At 35.7% G+C, this 27726-nt stretch overlaps 1 protein-coding gene across 17 annotated transcripts in view; it reads left to right on the top strand.

Moving 5' to 3' along the window:
• The window catches only part of BRWD3 (bromodomain and WD repeat domain containing 3), a 154248-nt gene that overhangs the window by 71321 nt on the left and 55201 nt on the right, over positions 1–27726 (top strand). For 10 of the 17 annotated variants that reach the window (XR_014075867.1, XR_014075866.1, XM_081565936.1 and 7 more), the window contains 10 exons: positions 1392–1526; positions 2764–2892; positions 3798–4023; positions 7446–7613; positions 9896–10079; positions 13442–13535; positions 15513–15662; positions 17957–18033; positions 18622–18790; positions 20203–20316. Coding sequence is in view for 13 of the 17 variants with exons in the window: in XM_081565936.1 (XP_081422062.1) it covers positions 1392–1526; positions 2764–2892; positions 3798–4023; positions 7446–7613; positions 9896–10079; positions 13442–13535; positions 15513–15662; positions 17957–18033; positions 18622–18790; positions 20203–20316 (1446 nt within the window). In the remaining 4 variants the exon portion in view is untranslated. Of the gene's footprint in view, positions 1–1391; positions 1527–2763; positions 2897–3797; positions 4041–7445; positions 7614–9895; positions 10080–13441; positions 13536–15512; positions 15663–17956; positions 18034–18621; positions 18791–20202; positions 20317–27726 lie in introns of those variants that run through there. The other 7 variants (XM_081565930.1, XM_081565932.1, XM_081565929.1 and 4 more) reach the window with 4 other exon arrangements.

Here is a 27726-nt window from a genome sequence, read left to right on the forward strand (position 1 = left end):
GATTTTACTTCTTCATCTTCCACTTTTCATTTTGAGTCATTCTGAAGTTACTTTTTAATAAGCTACATTTTTTAACATAATGGTAGTAGGGCAGGATACTCTTCTATTTTTTATGCAATGATTTGGGGTAAAATGCACTTTTTAGTTTCACAACATGTGATTATTTCTGGAAGCTCCTGATATGTAATATGCTGATATGTTCCTAAGTGAAATGCAATTTCAGGATGTCCTGCATGCTTCTCTAAAACTTGGAGCTTGTACTCTCTAGCCAGAAATTAACGAAAATGAATAGTGATCTAAATTAGGTGTTGACAAACTTTTTCTTTAAGAGGCCAGATATTAAATATTTTAGGCTCTGCAGGCCACATATGGTCTCTGTTGAATATTCTTTCATTTTTTACCACCTTTTAAAAAATGTAAAAATCATTCCTTAGGCTGTCTGTCCAGAAACATTGGGGAGCTAGTTGGCATAAAGTTTCCAGACTCCTGATCTAAAGTCTGTAGAGATGCTGATATTGATTTATTGTTGGGGAAATATAGGAACATATTTTTTTTTAGCAGCATGCCCATTTTTCAGGTAGAATATTAAATGAAACCTTCAACTATAAAGTAAATAAAGGTAAAAAAGACAAACTATACTTTGTTGTTTGAACATATCATGGATCCTCCCATGATACAATATGAATATCAGTGAGTACTGGATGAAGAATAATGAAGGTTTGTCTGTTATCACTGTGTCAGAATTGGGTGTTAATAAAAGATTTTGTTTGTCACATATTCTGTGACCTTTTAATAGCAAAGTCCTAGAAATATGAATTCCACTTCAGGGGTCTGATTTTGGATTGTATTTCAAATACCTTTCAGGTGTTCTGTCTATTGAATATTTTATGAAGTGAAAGTCGCTCAATTGTGTCCGACTCTTTGAGACCCCTTGGACTATATAGTCCCTGGAATTCTCCAGGCCAGAATACTGGAGTAGGGAAGATCTCCAGGGGATCTTCCCAACCCAGGGATGGAACCCAGGTCTCCCACATTGCAGGCAGATTCTTAACCAGCTGAGCCACAAGGGAAGCCCAAGAATACTGGAGTGGATAGCCTGTCTCTTCTCCAGTGGATCTTCTTGACCCAGGAATTGAACTGGCGTCTCCTGTGTTGCAGGGGAATTCTTTACCAACTGAGCTATCAGGGAAGCCATATTTTATGAAATCAGCATTTAAACACATAAGGAACTCTAACAACTATTTCTTGTAGTGTCCATGTTTGTAAATGCTGTTAAATTTGCATACATGAATTCATCTGAATCAGATTGATAGGATACTCCTGAGATCTTTTAACCAAATAAGACAGATATTCAATGTTGCTTTTCATTTTTAATATTGATTTTATCACAGGGACATGATGATGAAGTATTTGTTTTGGAAGCACATCCATTTGATCAAAGGATCATACTTTCAGCAGGTCATGATGGGAACATTTTTATTTGGGACCTTGACCGGGGGACCAAAATTCGGAATTATTTTAACATGGTAAGGGAAATCTATGCTTGTGAAAGTCGCTCAGTCGTGTCCAACTCTTTGCAACCCCATGTTCTATACAGTCCATGGAATTCTCCAGGCCAGAATACTGGAGTGGGTAGCCTTTCCCTTCTCCATGGGATCTTCCCAACCCGAGGATCAAACCCAGGTCTCCTACATTGCAGGCAGATTCTTTACCAGTTGAGCCACAAGGGAAGCCCAATCTATGCTTAGTTGATATAAAAGCAGACTATGATAATTTGGTAATTAAAGTATACTTAGTGCCAAGGAACCTCTTGCCCTCTGTTTAAATCCATATAATAACTTAGAGAATGATTCAAGATCTGAGAGTAAGGCCAATTGAGAATTACGCCTTTCAGGTGTCTCTGTTTTGTGGTGTTAACATTTTCCAAATTCTGTTTCCCAACTCTTAATTCTAGAAACTTAAATTGAATAAGCATTTGGATTTAACACTAAACAAAATTACAAAAAAGTTAACGTTTAAACTATAATCCTAATGAATGAATCACAACAATGACTGTATTGTATATGTCTCTGGTAAATCCTGTATAGCTTAGTTAGTAATCAGGAAGTTGTTTGGCACACATGGAATTGGAGATGTGGATACTCCTAAGATATACTTCATGCAAACAATGGAAAAATATGGTGAGGTATCTCTTCTCCCCGTTGAACACCCTCCTATGGTGATGGGAATACTCATATTTCCCATATTTATTGTTCCTTTATGAAAAATAATTCTGACTAAACATTTCTAAATTGTTGGCCTTTGAGCTCCCTTTTATAGGCTTTATACAGATTCAGAGTGTTAATAATAACCCTCTGTCTTTTGTCAATGAGATTGATTTGTGTGCTTTAATTTTAGGATGGTTCTTTTAAAGTTTGCATTACAGTTTAAATATGAAGATAATATCTTGACTTTCCTGAAATAGCACCTTTGTCAACTTGGTTGTGTTTAGGTCTTTTTTATTCTCCTCAGTCATTCATTCATGCAGTCCTTCTTCAGTTAGGGCATTGCTAGTAATGTTTGTTGTGATGCATTGCATATTGAATCTCCCTAATTTCTTTCAGAGCTTTACTATTACAGTAGGGTTCTGGCTACAGAAGTCAGAGAGTACATTGGAATGTTGATGTATCACAGAATCCACGATATTAGCAAGCAGAAGCTATTGACTACTTATTATTTGAAAATTACCTCCTAAGGTGACTTAAAGTGACTTCTAAATTTCAGATTGAAGGCCAAGGCCATGGTGCAGTGTTTGACTGTAAATTTTCACCAGATGGAAACCATTTTGCCTGCACTGATTCGCATGGGCATTTGCTGCTTTTTGGATTTGGATGCAGTAAATACTATGAAAAGGTTTGTATACTTAATTGTTGTTATAGATTGCGATTTTTGATAGTATCATTCATACACCTTATTTGAAGCTTTACGGTTAAGAAGTGTCAATAGATATAAAATAACAAAGTAGCTTTTTTTTTGGTAAAATTTTTTATCACTGCCAGAATATAAGGCTTGGCACTTCAAATTACTATTAAGATATAGGGTGATGTAGATATAAAAATTCATTGGAAAATACTCTTGCTTAGTACATATTCTCTCTCTGTACTGCCTTTTAGGTGTAATAAGAATAACTTGACCAGGTTACATCCTCTACTTATCCTAAATTAGGAATAAACAGCTCATTGCTGAATGTTTATTTTACCTATTATTGATCTTGTTAAAATACTTTGGAAGCTAATTTAATTGGTTTCTTTTATTTTATTAGCTGTGAGTTTAGGATAGATGATAGAATTTTGGAGTTAGAAAAGAACTAGAATCTTTGAGTTCATCTCGACACTTAATCACCTTTGTGTCCTTCATGCATTGATATTTACCTGTCTCACCATTTGTATTATACTCTGTCTATTCTTGTTTGAATAAAAACAAGCAAGAAAAATAATTATTAAAGTTTGTATGTTTTTTGCAACTAAAAAATAACTAACTTTATCTACTTCATTGTTGTTTTGGTTCTTCTTATCCTAATGGGAGAAATATGATAGGGAAGGGCCAGAAAATAATATATATTATAGGGTTTTGTGGAGAAAAATAGGATTATGATCTAGGTGATTCACTTCTACCTAGGGAGAAAACATGGCAATAGAGGAGTATATAGATCATGCAAAAATTGTCTGATTTGAAAAATAAACATTCTCTAGGAATGAAAATAAATGCTTGTTAATAAATTTCCTGTGCACATTAAATACTAAAAGTCTATCATAAAGATTCCAGATCAGATGTTCTTCCATACTGATTATCGACCTCTTATCCGTGATGCCAACAACTATGTATTGGATGAACAAACCCAACAAGCTCCTCATCTCATGCCTCCACCATTCTTGGTGGATGTTGATGGAAATCCTCATCCCACAAAATTTCAAAGACTGGTACCAGGACGGGAAAATTGTAAAGATGAACAACTTATACCACAGCTGGGATATGTGGCTAATGGTATGTTATCAACAAAATTAAATTTAAAACATTTTGTAAAGTGTTAAACTTACTGTTCTTTCTGTAATATATCCCCATGCTAAACTATGTAGTAGGTTATAATATATTTTACCTGAAAGTGAAAAGTGTTAGTCACTCAGTCATGTCCAAATCTTTGTGACCCCATGGACTGTTACCCACCAGGCTCCTCTGTCTATGGAATTTTCCAGACAAGAATATTGGAGTGGGTTGCCATTCCCTTCTCCAGGGGATCTTCCTGACCCGGGTTTTGCAGGCAGATTTTTTACATCTGAGCCACCAGGGAAGCCCCATATTTTACCTGATACCTTATTAATTTTCAGTGCCATAGAACTTTTTACCTTACCAATGTACTTTTGCATTGTTTATCTCATCTGGAAACAGATAAATAGATTAGGGCAAACAAGAGTACACTCAAGCAGAGAATGTATTGACCTGCTTCCTTAGAAACCTGAACATGTGTATTATCCTGATGCTTTTAGTATTGACTTCTAGTGATGATTTAAGCTGGTTTAAAACTCAACATTCAAAAAACTAAGATCATGGCATGTGGTCCCATCACTGCATGGCAAATAGATGGGGAAACAAAGGAAAACAGTGACAGACTTTATTTTCTTGGGCTCCAAAATCACTGCAGACAGGAACTGCAGCCATAAAATGAAAAGATGATTGCTTCTTGGAAGGAAAGCTATGACAAACATAGAAAGCACATTAAAAAGCAGAGACATTACTTTGCCTACAAAGGTCCGTATAGTCAAAGCTATGGTTTTTCCAGTAGTCATGTATGGATGTGAGAGTTGGACTGTAAAAGAAGACCAAGTGCTGAAGAATTGATGCTTTTGAACTGTGGTGTTGGAGAAGACTCTTGAGAGTCCCTTGGACTGCAAGGAGATCAAACCATTCAATTCTAGAGGAAATCAGTCCTGAATATTCATTGGAAGGACTGATGCTGAAGCTCCAATACTTTGGCCATCTGATGTGAAGAACCAACTCATTGGAAGAAACCCTGATGTTGGGAAAATTTGAGGGCAGGAGGAGAAGAGAGCGACAAAAGATGAGGTGGTTCGATGACATCACTGACTCAATGGACATGAATTTGAGCACACTCCAGGAGATGGTGAAGGACAGGGAAGTCTGTGCTTCCTGCAGTCCATGTGGGTGCAATCCATGGGTTTGCAAAGAGTCAGACACGACTGAGTGACTGAACCACAAAAGTGATGATTAAATTTACTAACTTTAATGTGTCAAGCTTTTATAATTGGTGAAATTCTACTGCTCTTACTATTGGTATTTTAATTTGAGAGTAGATAGTTAATGGACTGAAGAAGAGGAAATTTCAAGAACTATAAATTGGAAGGTGGCTGTTTACCCACCCTCATGTTTGAAATGTAAAGAATTATTGAGTGTTGGGGAGGAGAATGCTAAGTATTTAAATAACAATAGTATTGGAGGATATTGGAGATGCAGTGATGAGTGTGATGCATGATGGGAGCATAGTAGAAAAAGACATTAAAAAACAACTCTTTTGGTTGACATGTTTCCCTTAGGTATACTGCCTCCATCCCACCCTGACACCAGAATGCCTTCATATGTTAGTTTGTTACTTGTGGGTTTTCTTCCAAGTCTGAGGCAATGAGTTATTTATTTGCAAATGGAATTTTATATCCTTATTTGCAAATTAAGACTTGACCTTTATAGAATGAAATGTTACATATCCTTTTTATATTCTCTCATAAAGATTTGTAGAGCCATGAAATGGTGTTACACATGTGATAATAGTTACTTTGTTGATGTCATATTTAATTAAACAAGGGGGAAATGTATGAATATTAAATAGAAGGTAGAGCTGAAAACATATGAATTAAAAAATCTATACTTTATCATATTTTGTTTCCTGTAAGATCAGATCACTTGGCTACTCTTATCAGATACCGTTTACTCTGACTAGAAGACAAGATGAAAAACAGGTCTAAGATATAGTTAAGAAAGAAAAAGATCATAGAAATAAATAAAATTTTCATTCAGACGTAATAATTGAATTTCATCATAAGAAATAATTTTTATACACATCTGTATGAAAAGTGAAAGTGAATGTTGCTCAGTCATGTCCGACTTTTGGGACTCCATGGACTGTAAGGTCCATGGAATTCTCCAGGTCAGAATACTGGAGTGGGTAAGCCTTTTCCTTCTCCAGGGGATCTTCCCAACCCAGGCATGGAACCCAGGTCTCCCAAATTGCAGGTGGATGCTTTACCAGCTGAGCCACAAGGGAAGCCCAAGAATACTGGAGTGGGTAGCCTATCCCTTCTCCAGGGGAATCTTGGCCAACCCAGGAATCAAACCAGGGCCTCCTGCATTGCAGGTGAATTCTTCAACAACTGAGCTATCAGGGAAGCCCTCACATCTGTCTACTTAGATGTTATCAAAAGAGACAATATTTTAAAGACCATAGTTTTGATTTCGTTCATGATGGAAGTTCTCATGAAAGATGCAAAGCATTTTCGGTATTTGCAGTTGAACTTATTAAAACCTTACTCAAATATTTACTCCTAATTTTTAGCTTCAGAGGAGCCTGATGGGCTTCAGTCCATAGGATCACAAAGAGTCAGACATGACTGGGCAAATGAGTACGCACACAACTTTTAGCTTTGAATATTCCATAGAGAAAATTCATTCTTAAATTAATAAATCACTTTTTTTTTCGTGTACGATGAGAAGGCCCTCATCACAATGTCTAATTTGGGGACATTGGTTAAGTTAAACACACAAGCTGACGTACTTAAAAGTTCTTTAAAAATATTTTGTTTGCTATGTGCTTTATTTTCATTTTATTTTATTTTATTTTTTTAATAAATTTATTTATTTTAGTTGGGGGCTAATTACTTTACAATATTGTAATAGTTTTTGCCATACATTGACATGAATCAGCCATGGGTTTACATGTGTTCCCCTTCCTGGACCCCCCACCCACCTCCCTCCCCATCCCATCCCTCTGGGTCATCCCATTGCCCCGGCCCTGAGCCCTTGTCTCATGCATCGAACATGGAATGGTGTTCGGTTTCACATATGATAATATACATGTTTCAATGCTATTCTCCCAGAATGTCCCACCCTCACCTTCTCCCTCAGAGTCCATAAAATTGTTCTATGCATCTGTGCCTCTTATTCTGTCTCGCATATAGGGTTATCGTTACCGTCTTTCAAATTCCATATATATGCATTAGTATACTGTATTGTTGTTTTTCTTTCTGGCTTACTTCACTCTGTATAATGGGCTCCAGTTTCATTTTAATCCTTTAAAAATTATTTGTCTAGCAACTTATAGATTGACCTTGATTTTACTCTACTTATGGTATACAAAAATGTAAATAATTTTGTGGCTTTATATCTTTGGTCTGATTTAGGTGATGGTGAAGTAGTAGAACAGGTAATTGGGCAACAAACCAATGATCAAGATGAGAGCATTCTTGATGGAATAATCAGGGAGTTACAAAGAGAACAAGATCTGAGGCTAATTAACGAAGGAGATGCTCCACATTTTCCAATTAATAGATCATATTCTGCTAATGGTGGTAAGTATGTATATATTTGTAAAAGATATGATGAAATGTACTTTATTTTATCTGTACCAAATAATTATGAGGAACATTTTAGGTTTTTAAATAAAAGCAACATTTTGTTAAAGATTTGATATCAGATACACCAAAGTGCCATGATCTCATTATCATTTGGGAGTAAAGTGATTTAGCATGTTCTAAGGAATACAGACTGTGTATTTTAATATACTATTTTCTTTTAACTTAGTAATATATTTGCAGTCTTGTTCTAATAAGCAAGGTGCTATAACAAGTCCAGTCCCTTTTAGGGGACCCAACCTATAAAGTTTTCAAAATTAAAATCACTTTAAATTTAAAAATTACTTTCGGAAATATTTGCCCTCATTTGTTGAAAAAGTGGGCTTCCCTGGTGGCTCAGACGGTAAAGAATCAAAACAGCAACATATCATCTGTCTCTCTTGAGTTTACAAAAACACACTGGCAGACAACAAGCCCTCTTCTTAGGGAATACAGTTTCTTAATTGACTCTCACAACTTTGATCTCATAGTATTATTCTAATCTATTGTAGGTCTTCCTTCACTTGACATGAAATGTGTTTATGCATCTGAGTTTTATATAATCTTAGGCTATGTTAGTTTTACTTTTGTTAAGAACTGTTCCGACTTTAAAAATTCGTCCTCTTATGAGATTTTGGCACATGTTTCTTTTTATGTTTACATAATTGCAGTCATTTATTTGGGTAGTGGATCGTTTTGGAGTCCACAGAAATGTGATCTAAATTTGAGGTGATTCACAGGGTCTTTTACTCACTTTCTGATTTGTTTAGTATCCTATAAAATTAAAATAAAAATATTCTTTGTTCATGTCATTTGGAGCACCTATCTCATATAACTTTCCTTAACCTGGAATAAGGTAAGACGTGGACTGATGATCCTATATGTCCAAGCCTTTTGTTCCTAAGACATAAAAGTTTCTTAGAACCCTGATTTAAAGATCAGTAACTTCATTACTAGGTTTGCATGAATAGATTTGAATGCTGTTAAGCAAAGAGATCCCATTGTCTTCTCTTTGCAGTGTTCATTTGTTTTGAGTTTTTTCTGATGCATACTCTAATAGTTTAGTGTTTCAGTTTCCATTTTTGTTTTATTTGCAAATAGAACAAAATAATCAGAAACCTTTGTAGAGGATTAAAAAGAAAAATAACATTTCTATTACTTATTTCCCTTTTCTTTCCTTCCTTATCAATTTTGAAACTGAAATTTTGATAGTTTAAATTTTTTTATAATTTTATATTTTATTTTATTGTTTTATTTTTAAATCTTTGGCTGCCCTGGATCTTCACTGCTGTGTGAGGGCTTTTCTCTAGTTGTAGCAAGCAGGGGCTCCTACTCATTGCAGTGCACGGACTTCTCATTGTGGTGGATTCTCTCTTTGTTGCAGAGCACAGACTCTAGGTGTGCGGGCTTCAGTAGTTGCCACGTGTGGGCTCAGTAGCAGTTATGGGCTGTAGAGCATGGACTCAGTAGTTGTGCACAGTTTCTCCTTTTTCCTTCAGCTATTTTTTTTAATAAATGATATTTATGTTATTTAATTGTTTATTTATTTATTTATTTTTGGCTGCAGTAAGTCTTCATTGCTTTGCCTGAATTTTCTCTAGTTGGAGCGAGTAGAGGCTACTCTTTGTTGCAGTGTTCAGGCTTCTCATTGCTATGGCTTCTCTTGTTGCAGAGTGTGGACTTTAGGCACAAGAGTTTAAGTAAAACTGTGGCCCGCAGGCTCAGTAGTCATGGCTTATGGGCTTAGTTGTTCCACAGCATATGGAATCTTCCTGTACCAGGGATAGAACCCATGTCACCTGCAGTTGCAGGCTGATTCCCAAACACTGGACCACACAGGATGTCCTATAATTTTTTTCATCCTATTTTTGAAAAGTTTGTTGGGGTTTTATTCAGAAACCTTTTAATGGGTTAAAGGTAGAATTTAGATTAAAAAGCTGCTTTCTGAACTAGTACTAATAACATGTATAAATCTACCAAGTGCATTAAATATACTTTTTATATTTACTGAGCGTTTAGTAGATGACAGATGTGAAAGTACTTTGAAAAAAATTAAAAGAGCTATAGAGACAATAAACATTTATTGAGTGCCTGCTTTATTTATAAGACTATAAAAGGAACAGCAATATTGTCTAGCAGTATTATCTTTGAATCTCTTATTTTATTTAGAGCTCTGATCTGGAAAAGTTTGGTGTCTTTCTTTGCTCAGAGTGTGGAGCATTCCTTTGTTTTTGTTTTAGCTCTGAGAAATCCAGATATGGACATATCTTCTTCCCCAAATATTGGACTGCGACGTAGTGGTCAGATTGAAGGTGTCCGACAAATGCATAACAATGCTCCTAGAAGCCAGATGGCCACTGAACGAGATCTCATGGCATGGAGCAGAAGAGTGGTAGTCAATGAGCTAAATAATGGGGTTAGTAGGTGAGTCAATATGGTAACATTCATAAGAACATTGAGAGTTTTCTTTTTAGTAAATAAATTAAAATGTACTGTGTTAGGCTAATAACTAAGTTTTTTTTTTTTAATTTAGCTGAGTCATGCGTTATTTTTTCCACATTCTTCCATTAGTTCATTCCATAATAACTATTTAAAGATTATCTTAAATTTTCTTAGCTTGTTGCTAAATGGTTTGGGGAATAATGAAAAGTGAAAAACATGATCTCTGTCTTCTTTGAGTTTACAGTCTAGGTTAGAAGATAAGAAGATATTATTAAGTAAGAACATGAGGCAATATGTGAGTAAATATGTCAGTGATATATGGACCCAAAAATTCAACAGTGGTTCTGAGGAAACTCAGAATTGGAACAGTTTGGTAGTGCAGTGTAGATATATAGTAGAGCCCAGTGCATAGTGTAGTTTTAGAAATATATTTAAGTAGACCTCTTTGGATGAAAGGATTTCATTAGGGTGAATTTCAAACTTGGAATCCCTATCTTTATCTGTAAACCTTAACATTTACTATAATATTGACTTCAAATAATGCACAACAACTGGAAATAGATTTGGAAAAGAGAAAGCATTTTGACAGAGGACCTATAAAATCCATTTAAATCATGATATCTTCCCAGTAGACCTTTTCACAAACTGAGCCAACAAGTAGCAAAATTAATTTGGTTTCACATTATTCTTTCTTGAGCAGTAATAAGAAAAAGGGAGACATGGCTAATTTATAAACTGAATGCTACCCCCCTGGCAGTAGAACAATTTAATGTAATTCTCTGCTCAAAGTGTTAAAAGCAGAATTGAAAACAGGGACTCATATTTATATGCCAATATTTATTGTAACATTATTCATAATACCTGAATGGTAGAAAAAATTCAAATATATGTCAATGGATGAATAGATAAATAAAATGTGATAGATCTGATACAGTGCCTGAAGTACTATGGATAGAGGTTCATAACATTGTACAGTAGGCGGTGATCAAAACCATCCCCAAGAAAAAGAAATGCAACAAGACAAAATGGTTGTCTGAGGAGACATTAACATAGAACTGAGAAAAGAGACCGGAAAGGCAAAGAAGGAAAGGAAAGATATACCCTACTAAATGTAGTTCCAGAAAATAGCAAGGAGAGGTAAGAAAGACTTCCTAAGTGATCAATGCAAAGAAATAGAGGAAAACAATAGAATAGGAAAGACTAGAGATCTCTTCAAGAAAATTAAAGGACCAAAGGAACATTTCATCCAAAGATGGGCACAATAAAGGGCAGAAACAGTATGGACCTAATCGAAGCAGAAGATGTTAAGAAGAGGTGGCAAGATTACACAGAAAAACTATTCAAAAAGATCTTAATGACCCATATAGCCACAATGGTGTGATCACTCATCTAGAGCCAGACATCTTGGAGTGTGAAGTCAAGTAGGCCTTAGGAAGCATCACTACAGACAAAGCTAGTGGAGGTGATGGAATTCCAGTTGAGCTATTTCAAATCCTAAAAGATGATGTTGTTAAAGTGCTGCGCTCAATATGCCAGCAAATTTGGAAAACTCAGCAGTGGCCACAAGATTGGAAAAATTCAGTTTGCATGCTAATTCTAAAGAAGGGCAGTGCCAAAGAATGTTCACACTGCCACACAATTGCACACATTTCACATGCTAGCAAAGTAATGTTCAAAATTCTCCAAGCTAGGTTTCAACAGTACGTGAACTGAGAACTCCCAGATGTTCAACCTGGGTTTAGAAAAGACAGAGGAACCAGATAACAAATTACCAACATCCACTGGATCATAGAAAAAGCAAGAGAATTCCAGAAAAACATCTACTTCTGCTTCTTTGACTACGCTAAAACCTTGACTGTGTGGATCACAACAAGCTGTGGAAAATTCTTGAAGAGATGGGAATACCAGACCACCTTACCTGCCTCCTATGAAACCTGTATGCAGGTCAAGAAGCAACAATTAGATCCGAACATGGAACAACGGAATGGTTTAAAATTGGCAAAGGAGTATGTCAAGGCTATATATTGTCACCCTGCTTATTTAACTTATATGCACAGTACATATCATGTGAAATGCTGGACTGGATGAAGCTCAAACTGGAATCAAGCTTGCAGGGAGAAATATCAATAACCTCAGATACGCAGATGGCACCACCCTTATGGCAGAAAGTGAAGAGGAACTAAAGAGCCTCTTGATGAAAGTGAAAGAGGAGAGTGAAAAAGCTGGCTTAAGCGTTTAAAAAAACTAAGATCGTGCCATCGGGTCCCATCACTTCATGGCAAATAGATGGGGAAACAATGGAAACACTGAGAGACTTTATCTTCCTGGGCTCTAAAATCACTGCAGATGGTGACTGCAGCCGTGAAATTAAAAGATGCTCCTTGGAAACAAAGCTATGATGAATGTAGACAATGTATTAAAAAGCATAGACATTACTTTGCTGCCAAAGTCCATCTAGTCAAAGCTATGGTTTTTCCAGCAGTCCTATATGGATGGGAGAGTTGGACCATAAAGAAGGCTGACTGCCAAAAAAATTGATACTTTTGAATGTGGTGTTGGAGAAGACTCTTGAAAGTCCCTTGGACTCCAAGGAGATCAAAGCAGTCAATCCTAAAGGAAATCAGTCCTGAATATTCACTGGAAGGACTGATACTGAAGCTCAAGCTCCAATACTTTGGCCATGTGATGCAAAGAGCTGACTCATTGGAAAAGACTGATGCTGGGAAAGATTGAAGGCAGGAGGAGAAGGGGACAACAGAGAATGAGATGGTTGGTTGGCATCAACTTCCCAATGGACATGAGTTTGAGCAAGCTCTGGGAGTTGGTGAAGGACATGGAAGCCTGTCATGCTGCAGTCCTTGGGGTCGCAAAGAGTCAGACATGACTGAGCGACTGAACAACAACAGTGTACTTCAGTGGAATGAAATTCAGCCACAAAACTTCTCATACTTGCTACATGCTTGAACACCAAAAACATTATGCTAAGTGAAATAAGCAAGACACAAAGGAACAAATAATGTATAATTCTACTTATATAAAATATCTAAAGTAGACAAATTGATAGCGGCATAAAGTAGATTGGCAGTTGATAGGCACTGGTAGGAGGAAAGATAAAGTTATTGCTTAATGGTTACAAAGTTTATGTTTGGAGTGATGAAAAAGTTTTGGAAATAGTGATGATGGTTACACAACTTTGTAAATGTCAATAGCACCACTGAATTATACACCTAAAATGGTTAAGATGTCCAATTTTACATTTAAAAATGTTTTTATTATCTGATTTTAAACCATTTGGTTTGCTTTTTCATGATTTTTTATTACTTTGACCTTCAATTTATTACTAGGGTTCAGGAAGAATGTCGAACTGTAAAAGGTGACATAGAAATCAGTCTTTATACAGTTGAAAAGAAGAAAAAACCATCTTATACTACCCAAAGGGTAAGTTTGGCTACAAAGTACTCTGCAATACACTATTTGCAAATACCAAGTGTTTGAAAGGTGGCCATTATGTATTAAGTGATTATTTTGATAGGTATCTGTATATAGGGAAACTTTTTTGAACCCCATATTGAGATATGATTATTATTAATAAGGATAAAATTGCACAGCATTAGGACTATCCCCCCATGTCTAGGACGTGGTTATTGTAAGTATAAGATATTTGGATTAAAATACCATTTTCATTTGGTTAAAGTAGAACCTTAAAATTATTGCCTGATCACTAATCACAATGTAAAACAAATGCTGAGATACCCTAGGCCAGAGGTTGACCAGCTACTGCCCATGGGCTAAATCCGGTCTACTGCCTGTTCCTATTAATAAAGTTTTATTGGAACACAGCTATACCTATTCATTTATATATTGTCTGTGGCTGCTTTCATGCTCTATGGAGTTGAGTAGTTACCACAGAGATCATATCACCTGCAAAGCCAAAATATTTATACTCTGACCCTTCACAGAAAAAGTTTGCTCACCCCTGCTGTAGGCTTACTTCTGGCCTACCTAAACAGGTACAAAATCTGATCTATACATTAGGAAGATTAATATTCCCAGTAGAAACTTGTAAGCAGGGAGTGAGATCCTATACTCCATTAGGTACATAGTAAAACTCTTACTAGGGCTTCTCAAGTGGCTCAGTGCTAAAAAAAAAAAAAAAAAAAAATCCGCCTGCCAATACAGGAGACATGAGTTCCATCCCTGGGTTGGAAATATCCCCTGGAGAAGGGCATGGGTATCCACTTCAGTATTCTTGCCTGGGAAATCCCATGGACAAAGAAACCTGGTGGTCCACAGCCCATGGGGTCACAAAGAGTTGGACACGACTTAACAACTGAACAATAACAACAGGAAAACCCCTTACTAGTTCTTAGAGGTTGAACAAACTAGGGGCATAAGAATATATAGTTTTGTTCCCAGATCTAATAAGTCTAACTCCTAAAGAGTATGATAAATAGGGAAGTCTAGGTTGATTTTAATTTTATTAAACAAATATAGGGGGTGGATGCTGAATTTTAAATGTCTTTCAGTATCAATAAACACAATTTTAAGTAGTGTATTCTATCTCTAAATATTCTTAGATCATTTTGATACCCACTTTCTTAATTTCTATTGAGATTTTATTAGCTTATTTGATGTTCTCTGATAAGATTATTTTCTTAGAGATTATGAATAACTCATATCCATGATTTATATTCTTTTTTCCTGCTAAGCTGATTTATTAGACATCAGACTTGTCTAAGACTAATAAACAGGGTAGTTGACTCTGTAAGCACTTTTATTTATACGGAAAATGAGAAACATTTACACACAAGATAAAAACCTGGCCCTTGATACTGATTTATAAGAACTTTAAAATTGTTTACTTCTGATGACATATTAGGGTTATAGATTTGACATATGATATATCGATAATAATATTTTATACTTGTAAAGTTTAGAATAAAACAGTTTTTACGTTTTAGTTGTTAAAAATTACATTTTTATTTTGACTTGTTTACTGAATGTAGTTTTTATAGAACTAAAGAAATACATGTTATATTAAGAATTATATATATAGATATGATATACATAGCTTGCTTTATCCTATAATAATTTGTAGATAATATGATATATGTAAATTCTGGGTAAATTCTTGTAGCTTAGAGTTTCAGCACTGTCTAATTTGATCACAATGTTTTCAAGATAGGAAAGTATTCAATATTAATGGAAATGGGTTAAATATATAGAAATGAAATATATTGTATATAAAAATGTAGTATAAAAGTGTATCTTGGGTTTTCTTTTGAGGATTCATTCCTGTCTTTCACCTCTACCCTTACTCTACCCCTGCCCAATTGATTAGCTTTATATATATTCTTTTGTGCATATTCACTGAGCTTTTCATTTTTTTAAATTTGTTTTCCTTCTGTTTTACAGAGTGATTATCAGCCTAGCTATGGGCGGTCTTTACGAAGGACACAACGCAAACGACAGCATACTTACCAAACACGATCCAACATAGAGCATAATTCACGAGCATCATGTCAAAATTCAGGTGTACAGGAAGACTCAGATAGCTCCTCAGAGGTTAGATATCTGCTATTATTTTTTCAGTGTAATTTTTTGTTTCCCAGTTAGTATCATCACTTTGGATTTACTTTTTGTTTTTTTTTTGCTTTGTCAATATTGCTTTTTCAATTAGATTTAATAACATGATACCATCAATGAAGTCAATACCTGAGATCTTGTAAAATCACGAAGAAGTTAATGAATATCTGATACCTAGATTCCTTTTCAAAGTTCGTTTTATCTATGAAAGGCTGAAGATCTACTCATCACAAAAGAAACAGCAATTTGATAAAATCTGTATTTACTTTTAAGGGTCACCTTAATAGAAAATTATTTAATAACTTTCTTACAAGAGGATTATTCATTAATAAGGCATTTAGTAGGCAAATTTGAGCATTATATCAAATTCCTTTAGATATCTTCTCTTACTTGTATCTAAGATATTATGTTGGTTGAGGGTATTAAACATGCCAGGGAAAGTTTGACTTTGGGACAGTGAGAAAAGAGAGTGAGAGCAAATCTGCCTAGAAATGAAAAAAAGTAAATATTAACAGAGATAACTAGTTATACAGTCCCAGAACTTGTTCACTGGGTAATCATAATATACATGTTTTCTGTTATTGTTGACTTGACTCGTCATGAAGATTACTGAGTAATGATTTTTCTCAGACCTAACCCTTTTCATGGTAATGGAATAAAGACCATAGCAGTTCTTTTCTTCCCATTCCTCTCTTCTTCAGTCAGTCCTTTGCTTTTGCTCTTTTAAACAACTGTCATTGTTAAGTGAACAATGAAGGTTTCATTATGTACTGACAGTATATGGTACCCCCATTCTTCTCCCAGCATTCACAGTTCTTTAATTCTTATCAATGATATGCCTCCTCTTCTACCCCTGTTCATGAAAATCGTGATCTGAAAAGAATGATCACTTATTCAGGAATTAATATAGTCTTTTTAATATAATAGACTTCCCTGGTGGCTCAGAGGTTAAAGCGTCTGCCTCCAATGCGGGAGACCTGGGTTCGATCCCTGGGTCGGGAAGATCCCCTGGAGAAGGAAATGGCAAACCACTCCAGTGTTCTTGCCTGGAGAATCCCATGGACGGAGGAGCCTGGCAGGCTACAGTCCACGGGGTCGCAAAGAGTCGGACACGACTGAGTGACTTTCCTTCCTTCCTTTAATATAATATTCTTTAAAAAGGTTCTTTAAAAACGTTTCATGGTCTTAATAAATATTTATAGTAGAAATGCTTCCCCCCGCCAAATAATCCCTGAGTTGGTAAGAGTATATATACAATAAAATATATATATATACACTATATATATATATTGTATATATACAATATATATATAGTGTATATATATATATTGTATATATACAATATATATACAATAAAATAGGCAATGTGATACTTTCTAAACTGGTGATTGTATATACAAGGGTGTTATCTATTTCCTCTACTTTAGTATGTTTGAAATCTTATATAATAAAAGGCTTATTAACTTTTTTATAGAAAGTAATTATACTAACTTGGTAGAGGGATATAAGTATTTTTATCTTTTGTTATAGAGATATTTTTTAAAATAATGGTTTTCTATAAGAAAAGAATCTGAACAAGAATCTATTTTTACATGTATATACAAACATATATATGTATATGAAACTGAATCACTGTGTTGTATACCTGAAACTAATACAACATTGTAAATCAGCTGTACTTAAATTGAAAAAAAAATTTTTAACAAAATTTAAGAGAGTTATATTTGAGATTCTTAAGGAATCTACTGAACCTTTAAAATAATAATAAATGCCTCATATCAATAAGATAGTAGATGCTGCTGCTGCTGCTGCTAAGTCGCTTCAGTCATGTCCGACTCTGTGCAACCCCATAGACGGCAGCCCACCAGGCTCCCCCGTCCCTGGGATTCTCCAGGCAAGAACACTGGAGTGGGTTGCCATTTCCTTCTCCAGTGCATGAAAGTGAAAAGTGAAAGTGAAGTCACTCAGTCGTGTCTGACTTTTAGCGACCCTGTGGACTGCAGCCTACCAGGCTTCTCTGTCCATGGGATTTTCCAGGCAAGAGTACTGGAGTGGGTTGCCATTGCCTTCTCCGTAGTAGATGCTAGAAATCTTTAAATATTTGGTAGGCTTAGTTGTGAATTACATAGAATAATGATTATGTACATTTTAACCAGAACTTTTTTTTTGGAGGGAGGAATACAAAAAGTTTTATGAAACAAGTAGTATGTGCTAATTAATAATATACTAGTTAATAATAACCGTATATCTCAATTGCTGGTTCTTTCTTCCAGGAAGATGAAACAGTTGGCACGAGTGATGCTTCTATAGAGGATCCTGTTATTGAATGGCAAAGTGAAAGTTCCTCCAGGTAGTGTTAATGGTTTTGATTTGGTCAAAATTATTTGATGGTTTTAATGTGAAATTATGTATGTTCTTATAGAAATTTGGTAAATCCAGTTAAAATAGTGTTTTATAGTAGAAAGACTACTAGGTTTAAAGCCCAGAAATCTGTTGTGTTATCCTGGCTCTACCAATATCTTTTCGCGCATGAAATTTAGTTCCCTCATCCTTAAAGTAAGATTCTTTGTAAATCCAAGATTCAACATCTTGGCAGGCTATATCTGTATTTATTTTAGGGTTAAAACAACTATATATAATCATTTCTAGGGATAAGGAACATCTTTTTTTAAAGAAGTTTTTGTTGTTTGGACAGGAATTTTGAATTTTAAATACTGTTATGGAAAATTAAGCATTATACTTTATCTAAGAATCATTTCATTAAAATCACTTAGGTAATGGTCAAAATTCTATATTGATTTATTTTGTCTTTGGTTAGAATGAAATCAAACAATGTCATTTATAATACTGTTTGATTACAAAATGATCATCTTTCAATCATGAGGCAAAACTATTCCTTTTCTAAACTTATGTATTCATAATTTTGATTTATTTACAGTGATTCATCAAGTGAATATTCTGATTGGACAGCAGATGCTGGAATAAATTTGCAACCTCCAAAAAGGCAAACGAGACAGGCAACACAGAAAATATGCAGCAGCTCTGAGGAGGAAAATTTGAAGTCACTTGAAGAAAGGCAGAAGAAACCTAAACAGACTAGAAAGAAGGTTTGTGAGTTTACAGTTTTTTTTTGGGGGGAGGTTGTTGATTTTGTCTTTCATATTTGAATATTTCGGCTTCCCTAGTGGCTCATATAGGCTTCCCTGGTAGCTCAGCTGGTAAAGAATCCACTTGCAATGCAGGAGACCCCAGTTCAATTCCTGAGTCAGGAAGATCCCCTGGAGAAGGGATAGGCTACCCACTCCAATATTCCTGGGCTTCCCTGGTGGCTCAGACAGTAAAGAATCTGCCTATACCACAGGAGACCTGGGTTCAATCTCTGATTTGGGAAGATCCCCTGAAGGAAGGCATGGCAGCTCACTCCAGCATTCTTGCCTGGAGAATCCCCATGGACAGAGGAGCCTGGTGGGCTACAGTCCATGGGGGTTACAAAGAGTCAAACTAAGCACACAGCACAGTGGCCCAGATAGTAAAGAATCTGCCTGCAATGCAGGAAACCGGGGTTCGATCCTTGGGTTGGGAAGATACCCTGGAGAAGGGAATGGCTACCCGCTCCAGTATTCTTGCCTAGAGAATTCCATGGACAGAGGAGCCTGTTGGGCCCCAGTCCATGGGGTCACAAAAAGTTGGGCATGACTGAGCAACTAACACTTTCACTTTCTTTCACTTAAATATTTAGCAATAACACTTCACTTTTCTCTAAAAATAATATCCCATCTGAGAAACTAAGTAAAATTGTATATAGTGACTTTGAAATGTAAAGACTTTTTGAAATTTGTCCAAAGTAGAGGCTGGAATATTTTCATTATTTTAATTATTAAATTAAAACATATTGACAGTTTGTTAAAATGTAGTCGAGTTTTAAATAAGCTATGAAAGGCTTGTTCTTGTCAATGTTACGAGTAATACATTTCTGTACATTGTTGACTTGTAAAATGGAAGGAGGTTGTAAATCCTGTAGGCTCTTATATTTCTTTGTGTTTTTATTTCACCCCAGTGATGGATTTTTCTCCACTATAATTTCATTTGAATGATATGAAAACTTAATCCATATAATTCTTTGAATACTAATTTAAATATGTATTCTGTGTGCATGCTCTAACTTCTTGCTTTAGTAGACAGAATTATATTCTTGATGGTCACCATTTTATTGGCAAAAAGTTATTGTGTTACTTGTGTTTGAATTCATATGATATACTAGGGGCATGAAGAGTAACGTTTATGGTTTTTAGATAGTATATAGTGTCATATTATCTGTCAACCAAAATTGAGCAACGTGCTACTCACTTGACTGTTTTATTGGTACAAACATTGTACATAATTAATTGGTAAATAAAATGTTTAAAATGTATATATTTTGTTTTATTATAACCTGATTTTTTTTTAACATTTTCTACTTGTGATTTTTCCTTTAACTGTTCATATATTAAAGTTTATATATTTGTGAACTATATTTTAGAAAGGAGGATTAGTTTCTATGGCAGGAGAGCCCAATGAAGAATGGTTTGCCCCTCAGTGGATCTTGGATACCATACCACGACGTTCACCATTTGTCCCACAGATGGGAGATGAGGTAATTGTTTCCTATTGTAACATTTTTCTCTTGTAATCACAAGAGCACTCACTTTAATCAGTCTTAGTTTATTTATATTCTCAATTCTATTATAGTTATATGTATGCCATCTTAAGTGTGCTGCTCAATTATATATTTCTTGTGTACAGTGACTGAATCTTACTAATTTTTGTGTCCTTTGTAGGACCTGACACAGAATCTTTAATTTAGTGTATGCTCAATGAACATTGAGATAAATTGATTGGCTTGTGATGCCATGAACATAATTGTCTTTGTTTTTATCTTAATTGCCACATAGTTAAATTGAATGGTATTTTGAATCCTAATCAAGTCCTAATATTGTTTTTTTAATATTTATTTATTTTTTATTGAAGGATAATTGCTTTACAGACTTGTGTTGATTTCTGCCAAATATTAACATGAATCAGCCATAGATATACATATATCCCCTCTCTCTTGAACCTCCTTCCCATCTCCCTCCCCACCCCACCCCTCTAGGTTGTTACAGAACCCTGGTTTGAGTTCCCTGAGTCATACAGCAAATTCCCACTGGGTATCATTTTTACATATAGTAATAATAAGTTTCCATGTTACTCTCTCCATACAGCCCACCCTCTCCTTCCCCCACACATGTCCCTAAGTCTCCATTGCTGCCTTGCAAATAATTTCATTAGTACCATCTTTCTAGATTTCATAAATATGTCTTAGTATATGATATTTGCTTTTCTCTTTCTGACTTACTTTACTTTGTATAATAGGTTCATCCTAGGTTCATCCACCTTTAGAACTGACTCAGTATTTCCTTTTTATAGTTGAGTAATATTCATTTGTATATATGTACCACAGGTTCTTTATCCATTCATATGTCAATGGACATCTAGGTTGCTTCCAAGTTATAGCTATTGTAAACAGTGCTACAGTGAACATTGGGGTGCATGTGCCTTTTTCAATTTTGATTTCCTCAGAGTATATGCATAGTAGTGGTATTGCTGCATCATATGGTAGTTTTATTCCTAGTTTTTAAAGGAGTCTCCATACTGTTCTCCATAGTGGCTGGACCAGTTTGCATTCCCACCAACAGTGTAAGAGGGTTCCCTCTTCTCCACACCCTCTCCAGTACTTGTTTGTAGACTTTTTGATGATGGCCATTCTGACCAGTGTGAGGTGATATCCCTTTATAGTTTTGATTTGTATTTCTCTAATAATGAGGAATGTTGAGCATCTTTTCATGTGTTTGTTATCCTTCTGTATGTGTGCTTTGGAGAAATATCTGTTTAGGTCTTTTGCCCACTTTTTGATTGGGTTGTTTGTTTTTCTGGTATTGAGTTGTATGAGCTGTTTGTATGTTTTGGAAATTAATCATTTGTCAGTTGTTTCATTTGCTATTATTTTCTCCCATTATGAGGGTTGCCTTTTCACCTTGTTTATGACCTGCCTCTTGAGAAACCTGTATGCAGGTCAGGAAGCAACAGTTAGAAATGGACATGGAACAACAGATTGGTTCCAAATAAGAAAAGGAGTACGTCAAGGCTGTATATTGTTACCCTACTTATTTAACTTATATGCAGAGTACATCATGAGAAACACTGGGCTGGAAGAAGCACAAGCTGGAATCAAGATTTCTGGGAGAAATATCAATAACCTCAGATATGCAGATGACACCACCCTTATGGCAGAAAGTGAAGAAGAACTTAAAAAGCCTCTTAATGAAAGTGAAAGAGGAGAGTGAAAAAGTTGGCTTAAAGCTCAACATTCAGAAAACTAAGATCATGGCATCTGGTCCCATCACTTCATGGGAAATGGATAGGGAAACAGTGGAAACAGTGGCAGACTTATATTTTTGGGCTTCAAAATCACTGCAGATGGTGATTGCAGCCATGAAATTAAAAGACACTCCTTGGAAGGAAAATTATGACCAACCTAGATAACATATTAAAAAGCAGAGACACTACTTTGCTAACAAAGGTCCGTCTAGTCAAGGATACTGTTTTTCCAGTAGTCATGTATGGATGTGAGAGTTGGATGGTGAAGAAAGCTGAGCGCCAAAGAATGATGCTTTTGAACTGTGGTGTTGGAGAAGACTCTTGAGAGTCCCTTGGACTGCAAGGAGATCCAACCAGTCCATCCTAAAGGAGATCAGTCCTGGGTGTTCATTGGAAGGACTGATGTTGAAGCTGAAACTCCAATACTTTGTCCACCTCATGTGAAGAGTTGACTCCTTGGAAAAGACCCTGATGGTGGGAAGGATTGGGGGCAGGAGGAGAAGGGGACGACAGAGGATGAGATGGCTAGATGGCATCACCGACTCGATGGACATGAGTTTGGGTAAACTCCAGGAGTTGGTGATGGACAGGGAGGCCTGGCATGCTGCGGTTGATGGGGTCGCGAAGAGTCAGACACGACTGAGTGACAGAACTGAACTGAACTGAACTGATAGTTTCTTTTGCTATGCAAAAGCTTTTGAGTTTAATTAGGTACCACTTGTTCATTTTTGTTCTTTATTTCCATTACTCTAGGAGGTGAGTCATAGAGGACCTTGCTGTGATTTATGTCATAGAGTGTTCTGCCTATGTTTTCCTCTAGCAGTTTAATTGTTTCTGGTCTTATATTTAGGTCTTTAATCCATTTTGAATTTATCTTTGTGCATGGTGTTAAGAAGTGTTCTAATTTCACTCTTTTACAAATAGCTGTCCAGTTTTCCCAGCACCACTCACTGAAGAGGCTATCTTTGTCCCATTGTATATTCATGCCTCCTTTGTCAAAAATAAGGTACCCATTGGTGCACTGGCTTATCTCTGGGCTTTCTATCTTTTCCATTGTTCTTTATTTCTGTTTTTGTGCCAGTACCATACTGTCTTGATAGCTTTGTGATAGTGTCTGAAGTAGGGAAGGTTGCTTCCTCCAGCTCCATTCTTCTTTCTCAAGATTGCTTTGACTGTTCAGGATCTTTTGTGTTTCCATATGAATTGTGAAATTTTTTTGTTCTAGTTCTGTAAAAAATGCCATTGGTAATTTGATAGGGATCACATTGAATCTGTAGATTGCATTTGGTACTATAGTCATTTTCACAATAGTGATTCTTCCAGCCCAGAAACATGGAGTATCTCTCTATCTGTTTATGTTGTCTTTGATTTCTTTCATCAGTGTCTTACAGTTTTCAGTATACAGTTCTTTTGTCTCCTTAGGTAGGTTTATTCCTAGGTATTTAATCTTTTTGTTCCAGTGCTGAATGGGATTGAATCCTTAATTTCTCTTTCTGATTTTTCATTGTCAATGTGTTTTGAATCCTAATCAAGTCCTAATATTTTTTTTTTAAAGAAGCCGATAGTCAACCTAATAGAAAATATTATAGCAGATAATCACCCCTTTCAGTGCTCAGGAGAATGTCATTTCACAAACAAGGCCTTCCTACTGAACCTACGATCGAGTAACAGCCATATTTATGATTGGTCAGTCAAAAATTGATTTAAATTCTATATAGTTACAGAATTAGATTTTCTTGTCAAAATTATGGTAGCATTATTATATTTTGAGCCCTAGTTGACTTGTATAGTTTCTGGTACATTGACTAATCATTCCTTTTTTGAATCATTAAATGTTTACCCGCAGTTTTCAACTTAAGAGCAATAGTAGGAATGCAATATTATCATTGTAACAAAGAAGGAGCAAAACCTTGGAAATGGTTCTAAATGTCTTGGGCCATATAACAACTTCCCCAAACATTTCTATAATTGTCTTTTATAGGTACTTTGAGAGACAGCTGTGGAGTAACGTTACAATTAAGCTATTACTTGCTGACTATGTTTTGATATTATTAAAATGTCTCCTTGCTTAAGTGTGTTTTTTAATAAGTGTTGGACTTTTGAGCAGTGCTTGTTTGTGTGGTTATTTTAGTAAAACATGCTCTGAATGAATATTGTATAAAAAAAGTTAGAAGAGCTTTTTAGGGGCATATCCAAAATCAAGTTTCTTGTATTTATTGCCTTTTACATGGGAGCTTAAGAGAAATATTTTTGAATTAATCTTAGAACAGAATAAGGATCTGTATACTCTGTGATCTGAGGCTCCTTTCTCTTTTATAGGAATGTATTTACCTTTCCTTCTATTTTATTAAACTTAGCACATGCTTATATGTTTCAAGACTAATGTGTGTTAGGTAATGACAGTTGTTCAGGTGATCGGAAAGGTGTATAAGTGAATCAAACAATGAAATGTGTGAATTAAAGAATGTTTTTAAAGAACTCATAAAGGCAGAAATATACTTTTTATATAATCATTCTCTTAATGACAGCATTACTTTTTAAATGTTAAGTCTTCATTATTTTGCCTGTAATATTCCTACCCACACATCTCAAAGTGCTCATTTTTCAAGGTTTAACTTAAATGCCAACTTCTTCTGCATGTTATCCTTACTTTCCATTTGCTTCCACTCCTTCTTCATGAACTTTTCCATCTAAATTATTTCTCTCATGATATATATTACTTTCTGCCGTGTATTGTATATCTACATGTGTGTCCATATCCTTGAGGGGAAAGATTTTATTTTGATGATGTGCTTTGTTCATACATACATATTTGTTCAATATTTAATAATAATAAAGGATAACTGAATAACATGCTTATCATGTTATTGGTAAGCATGGTAATGACTTTCTTTCTTAACCACTGCGGTTGTGTTTATGTGTGCATGGGTGTTAGTCATTCAGTTGTGTCTCACTCTTTGTGACCCCATGGACTATAGCCTGCCAGGCTCTTCTGTCCTTGGAATTCTCCAGGCAAGAATATTGGAGTAGGTAGCCATTCCCTTCTCCAGGGCATCTTCCTGACCCAGGGATTTAACCTGAGTCTCCTGCATTGTAGGCAGATTCTTACCATCTGAGCCACCAGGGAAGCCCCTGTGTTTGTATACTAATATTTAAACCTTTAAAAATTTACCTGTATTTTTAACTATTAGAAATTCTGACTTAGTGTTGATAGATATATGTCAGAGTATTTTAGAAATCTCCATAGTATGGTATTTTTTGTGTTACTTTCTTCTATTTATCTCTACCACCACTTTAAAATTATTGTAGAAACATAAGATTTTTTTTAACTTTTTAAAAGTTTTTATTGGAGTATAGTTGACTTACAATGTTGTGTTAGCTTCAAGTGTACAGCAAAGTGAATCAGTTATACATATACATATATCCACTTTTCTTGTCAGATTCTTTTTCCATATAGACTATTACAGAGTACTGAGTAGTGTTTCCTGTGCTATACAGCAGGTTCTTATTAGTTATCTATATTATATATAATATATGTATATGTCAGTCCTGATCTCCCAATTTATCCATTTCCTTCTTATCCCTGATAACCATAAGTTTGTTTTCTGTATCCATGACTTTACTTCTGTTTTGTAAATAAGTTCATTTGTATCTTTTTTAGATTCCACAAATAAGTGATATGATATTCGCCTTTCTCTGTTTGACTTACTTCACTGAGTATAATCTCTAGGTCCATACATGTTGCTGCAAATGGCATTATTTCAGTCTTTTTTATAAATGATTAATATTCCATTGTATATATGTACCACATCTTCTTAATCCATTCCACTGTTGATGGGCATTTAGTTTGCTTCCATGTTCTGGCTATTGTAAATTGTGCTTCAGTGAACATTGAGGTGCATGAAACATAAGATTTTGACCAATTTTTGACCAATTACTTAACCTCTCTGTGCCCTAGTTTCCTCAACTGTACAATGGGGATAAAGGTATCTACCTTATAGGGTTCTGAGAAGGATTAAATTAATGGATTTTTGTAAGGCATTAGGATAGTACCTGAGGCATGCTTCTCTATCTCTTGTTATTGTTATTAATCTTTAAAACACACCTGGCAGCAGAATGTTCTCTTCATTTGATAGGTGAGCATGTGAAAGACCAGAGTCACATGGCCTATAAAGGTAGCACCAACAGCAGTCAGGTCTCCTGACTTTTTGCCTGTCCCCAGAGTTGCCTCTGTGTAATGATGTGAGGTGTTTGGAGTAATAATAAATCAAGGAAGTAGAGTGGGAAAAACTCCTCCAAAATAGGTCTGCTGTTTGGGAGTAGCTACGCGTACAAGAAGGGTAGAACTACTTACCTATTCTACATGCAAGCTGATCTTTAGCTTCTCAGGTACAGAGTGCTCCCAGGGGTATTTGAGGACCAATACTGTGCAAGGCCATTCACTCTGGCATTGTTCCACCCTGGTGGGCACATGCTTGGGACAATAAGCTGTATCCAGGGTGGCACTCACTTGTGAAATGCTTGCTGATTGTTTAGTCAGATCTAGTATTCGTAGCTTTAAAGGAAACTAAGACTTTTGTGGTTGGGAGGTGATTCAAACCTGTCAGTAGGGTGTGAGGTTGAAAAAAGAATAATTGTGGGAAAGAAACTTTTTAAATGAATCTATATGGTAGTGAATGCTTAAGGAGGCGAAGGGTTTTGCCAAACACTTGGATTCATTTTTCTTTCATACCATGGCAGTTCTGATGTTAATTTTTGAAAAAGAAAAGTTTTAATTTGGAAATTACTGTATTTAGCAGTAGATTGTGGTATACACACACACAGACAGGCTTCCCTGGTGGCTCAGATGGTAAAAGAATCTGCCTACAGTGCAGGAGACCCTGGTTCAATCCCTGGGTTGGAAAGATCCCCTGGAGAAGGGAATAGCTACCCACACTAGTATTCTTTTTTTAAAATAATTTTTAATTGGAGAATAATTACTTTACAATATTATAGCGGTTTTTGCTATACAACAACATGAATCAGCCACAGGTGCACATGTGTCCCACCATCCTAAACCCCCCCACCTCCCTCCTCCCCCCATCCCTCTGGATTTTCCCAGAGCACCAGCTTTGAGTGCTCTGCTTCATGAATCAAACTTGCATTGGTCATCTATTTTACATACAGTAATATACATGTTTCAATGCTATTCTATCATATCATCCTACCCTCGCCTTCTCCCACATAATCCAAAAGTCTGTTCTTTACATCTGTGTCTCTTTTGCTGCCTAGCATATAGGATCGTCATTACCATCTTTCTGAATTCATATATGTGCGTTATTATACTGTATTGATGTTTCTCTATCTGACTTACTTTCACTCTGTATAATAGGCTCCAGTCTCATCCACCTCATTAGAACTGATTCAAATGTGTTCTTTTTTATAGCTGGGTAATATTCCATTGTGTATATGTATGTACAACTTCCTTATCCATTCATCTGCTGATGGACATCTAGGGTGCTTCCATGTCCTAGCTATTGTAAATAGTGTTGCAATGAACACTGGGGTATGTGTGTCTCTTTCAGTTCTGGTTTCCTCGATGTGTATGCCTAGCAGTGGGATTGCTGGATTATATGGCAGTTCTGTTTCCAGTTTTTTAAGGAATCTC

Source organism: Giraffa tippelskirchi, chromosome X, assembly GCF_054371585.1.
Source record: "Giraffa tippelskirchi isolate mGirTip1 chromosome X, T2T-mGirTip1v1.2.pri, whole genome shotgun sequence".
Classification (NCBI taxonomy): domain Eukaryota; kingdom Metazoa; phylum Chordata; class Mammalia; order Artiodactyla; family Giraffidae; genus Giraffa; species Giraffa tippelskirchi.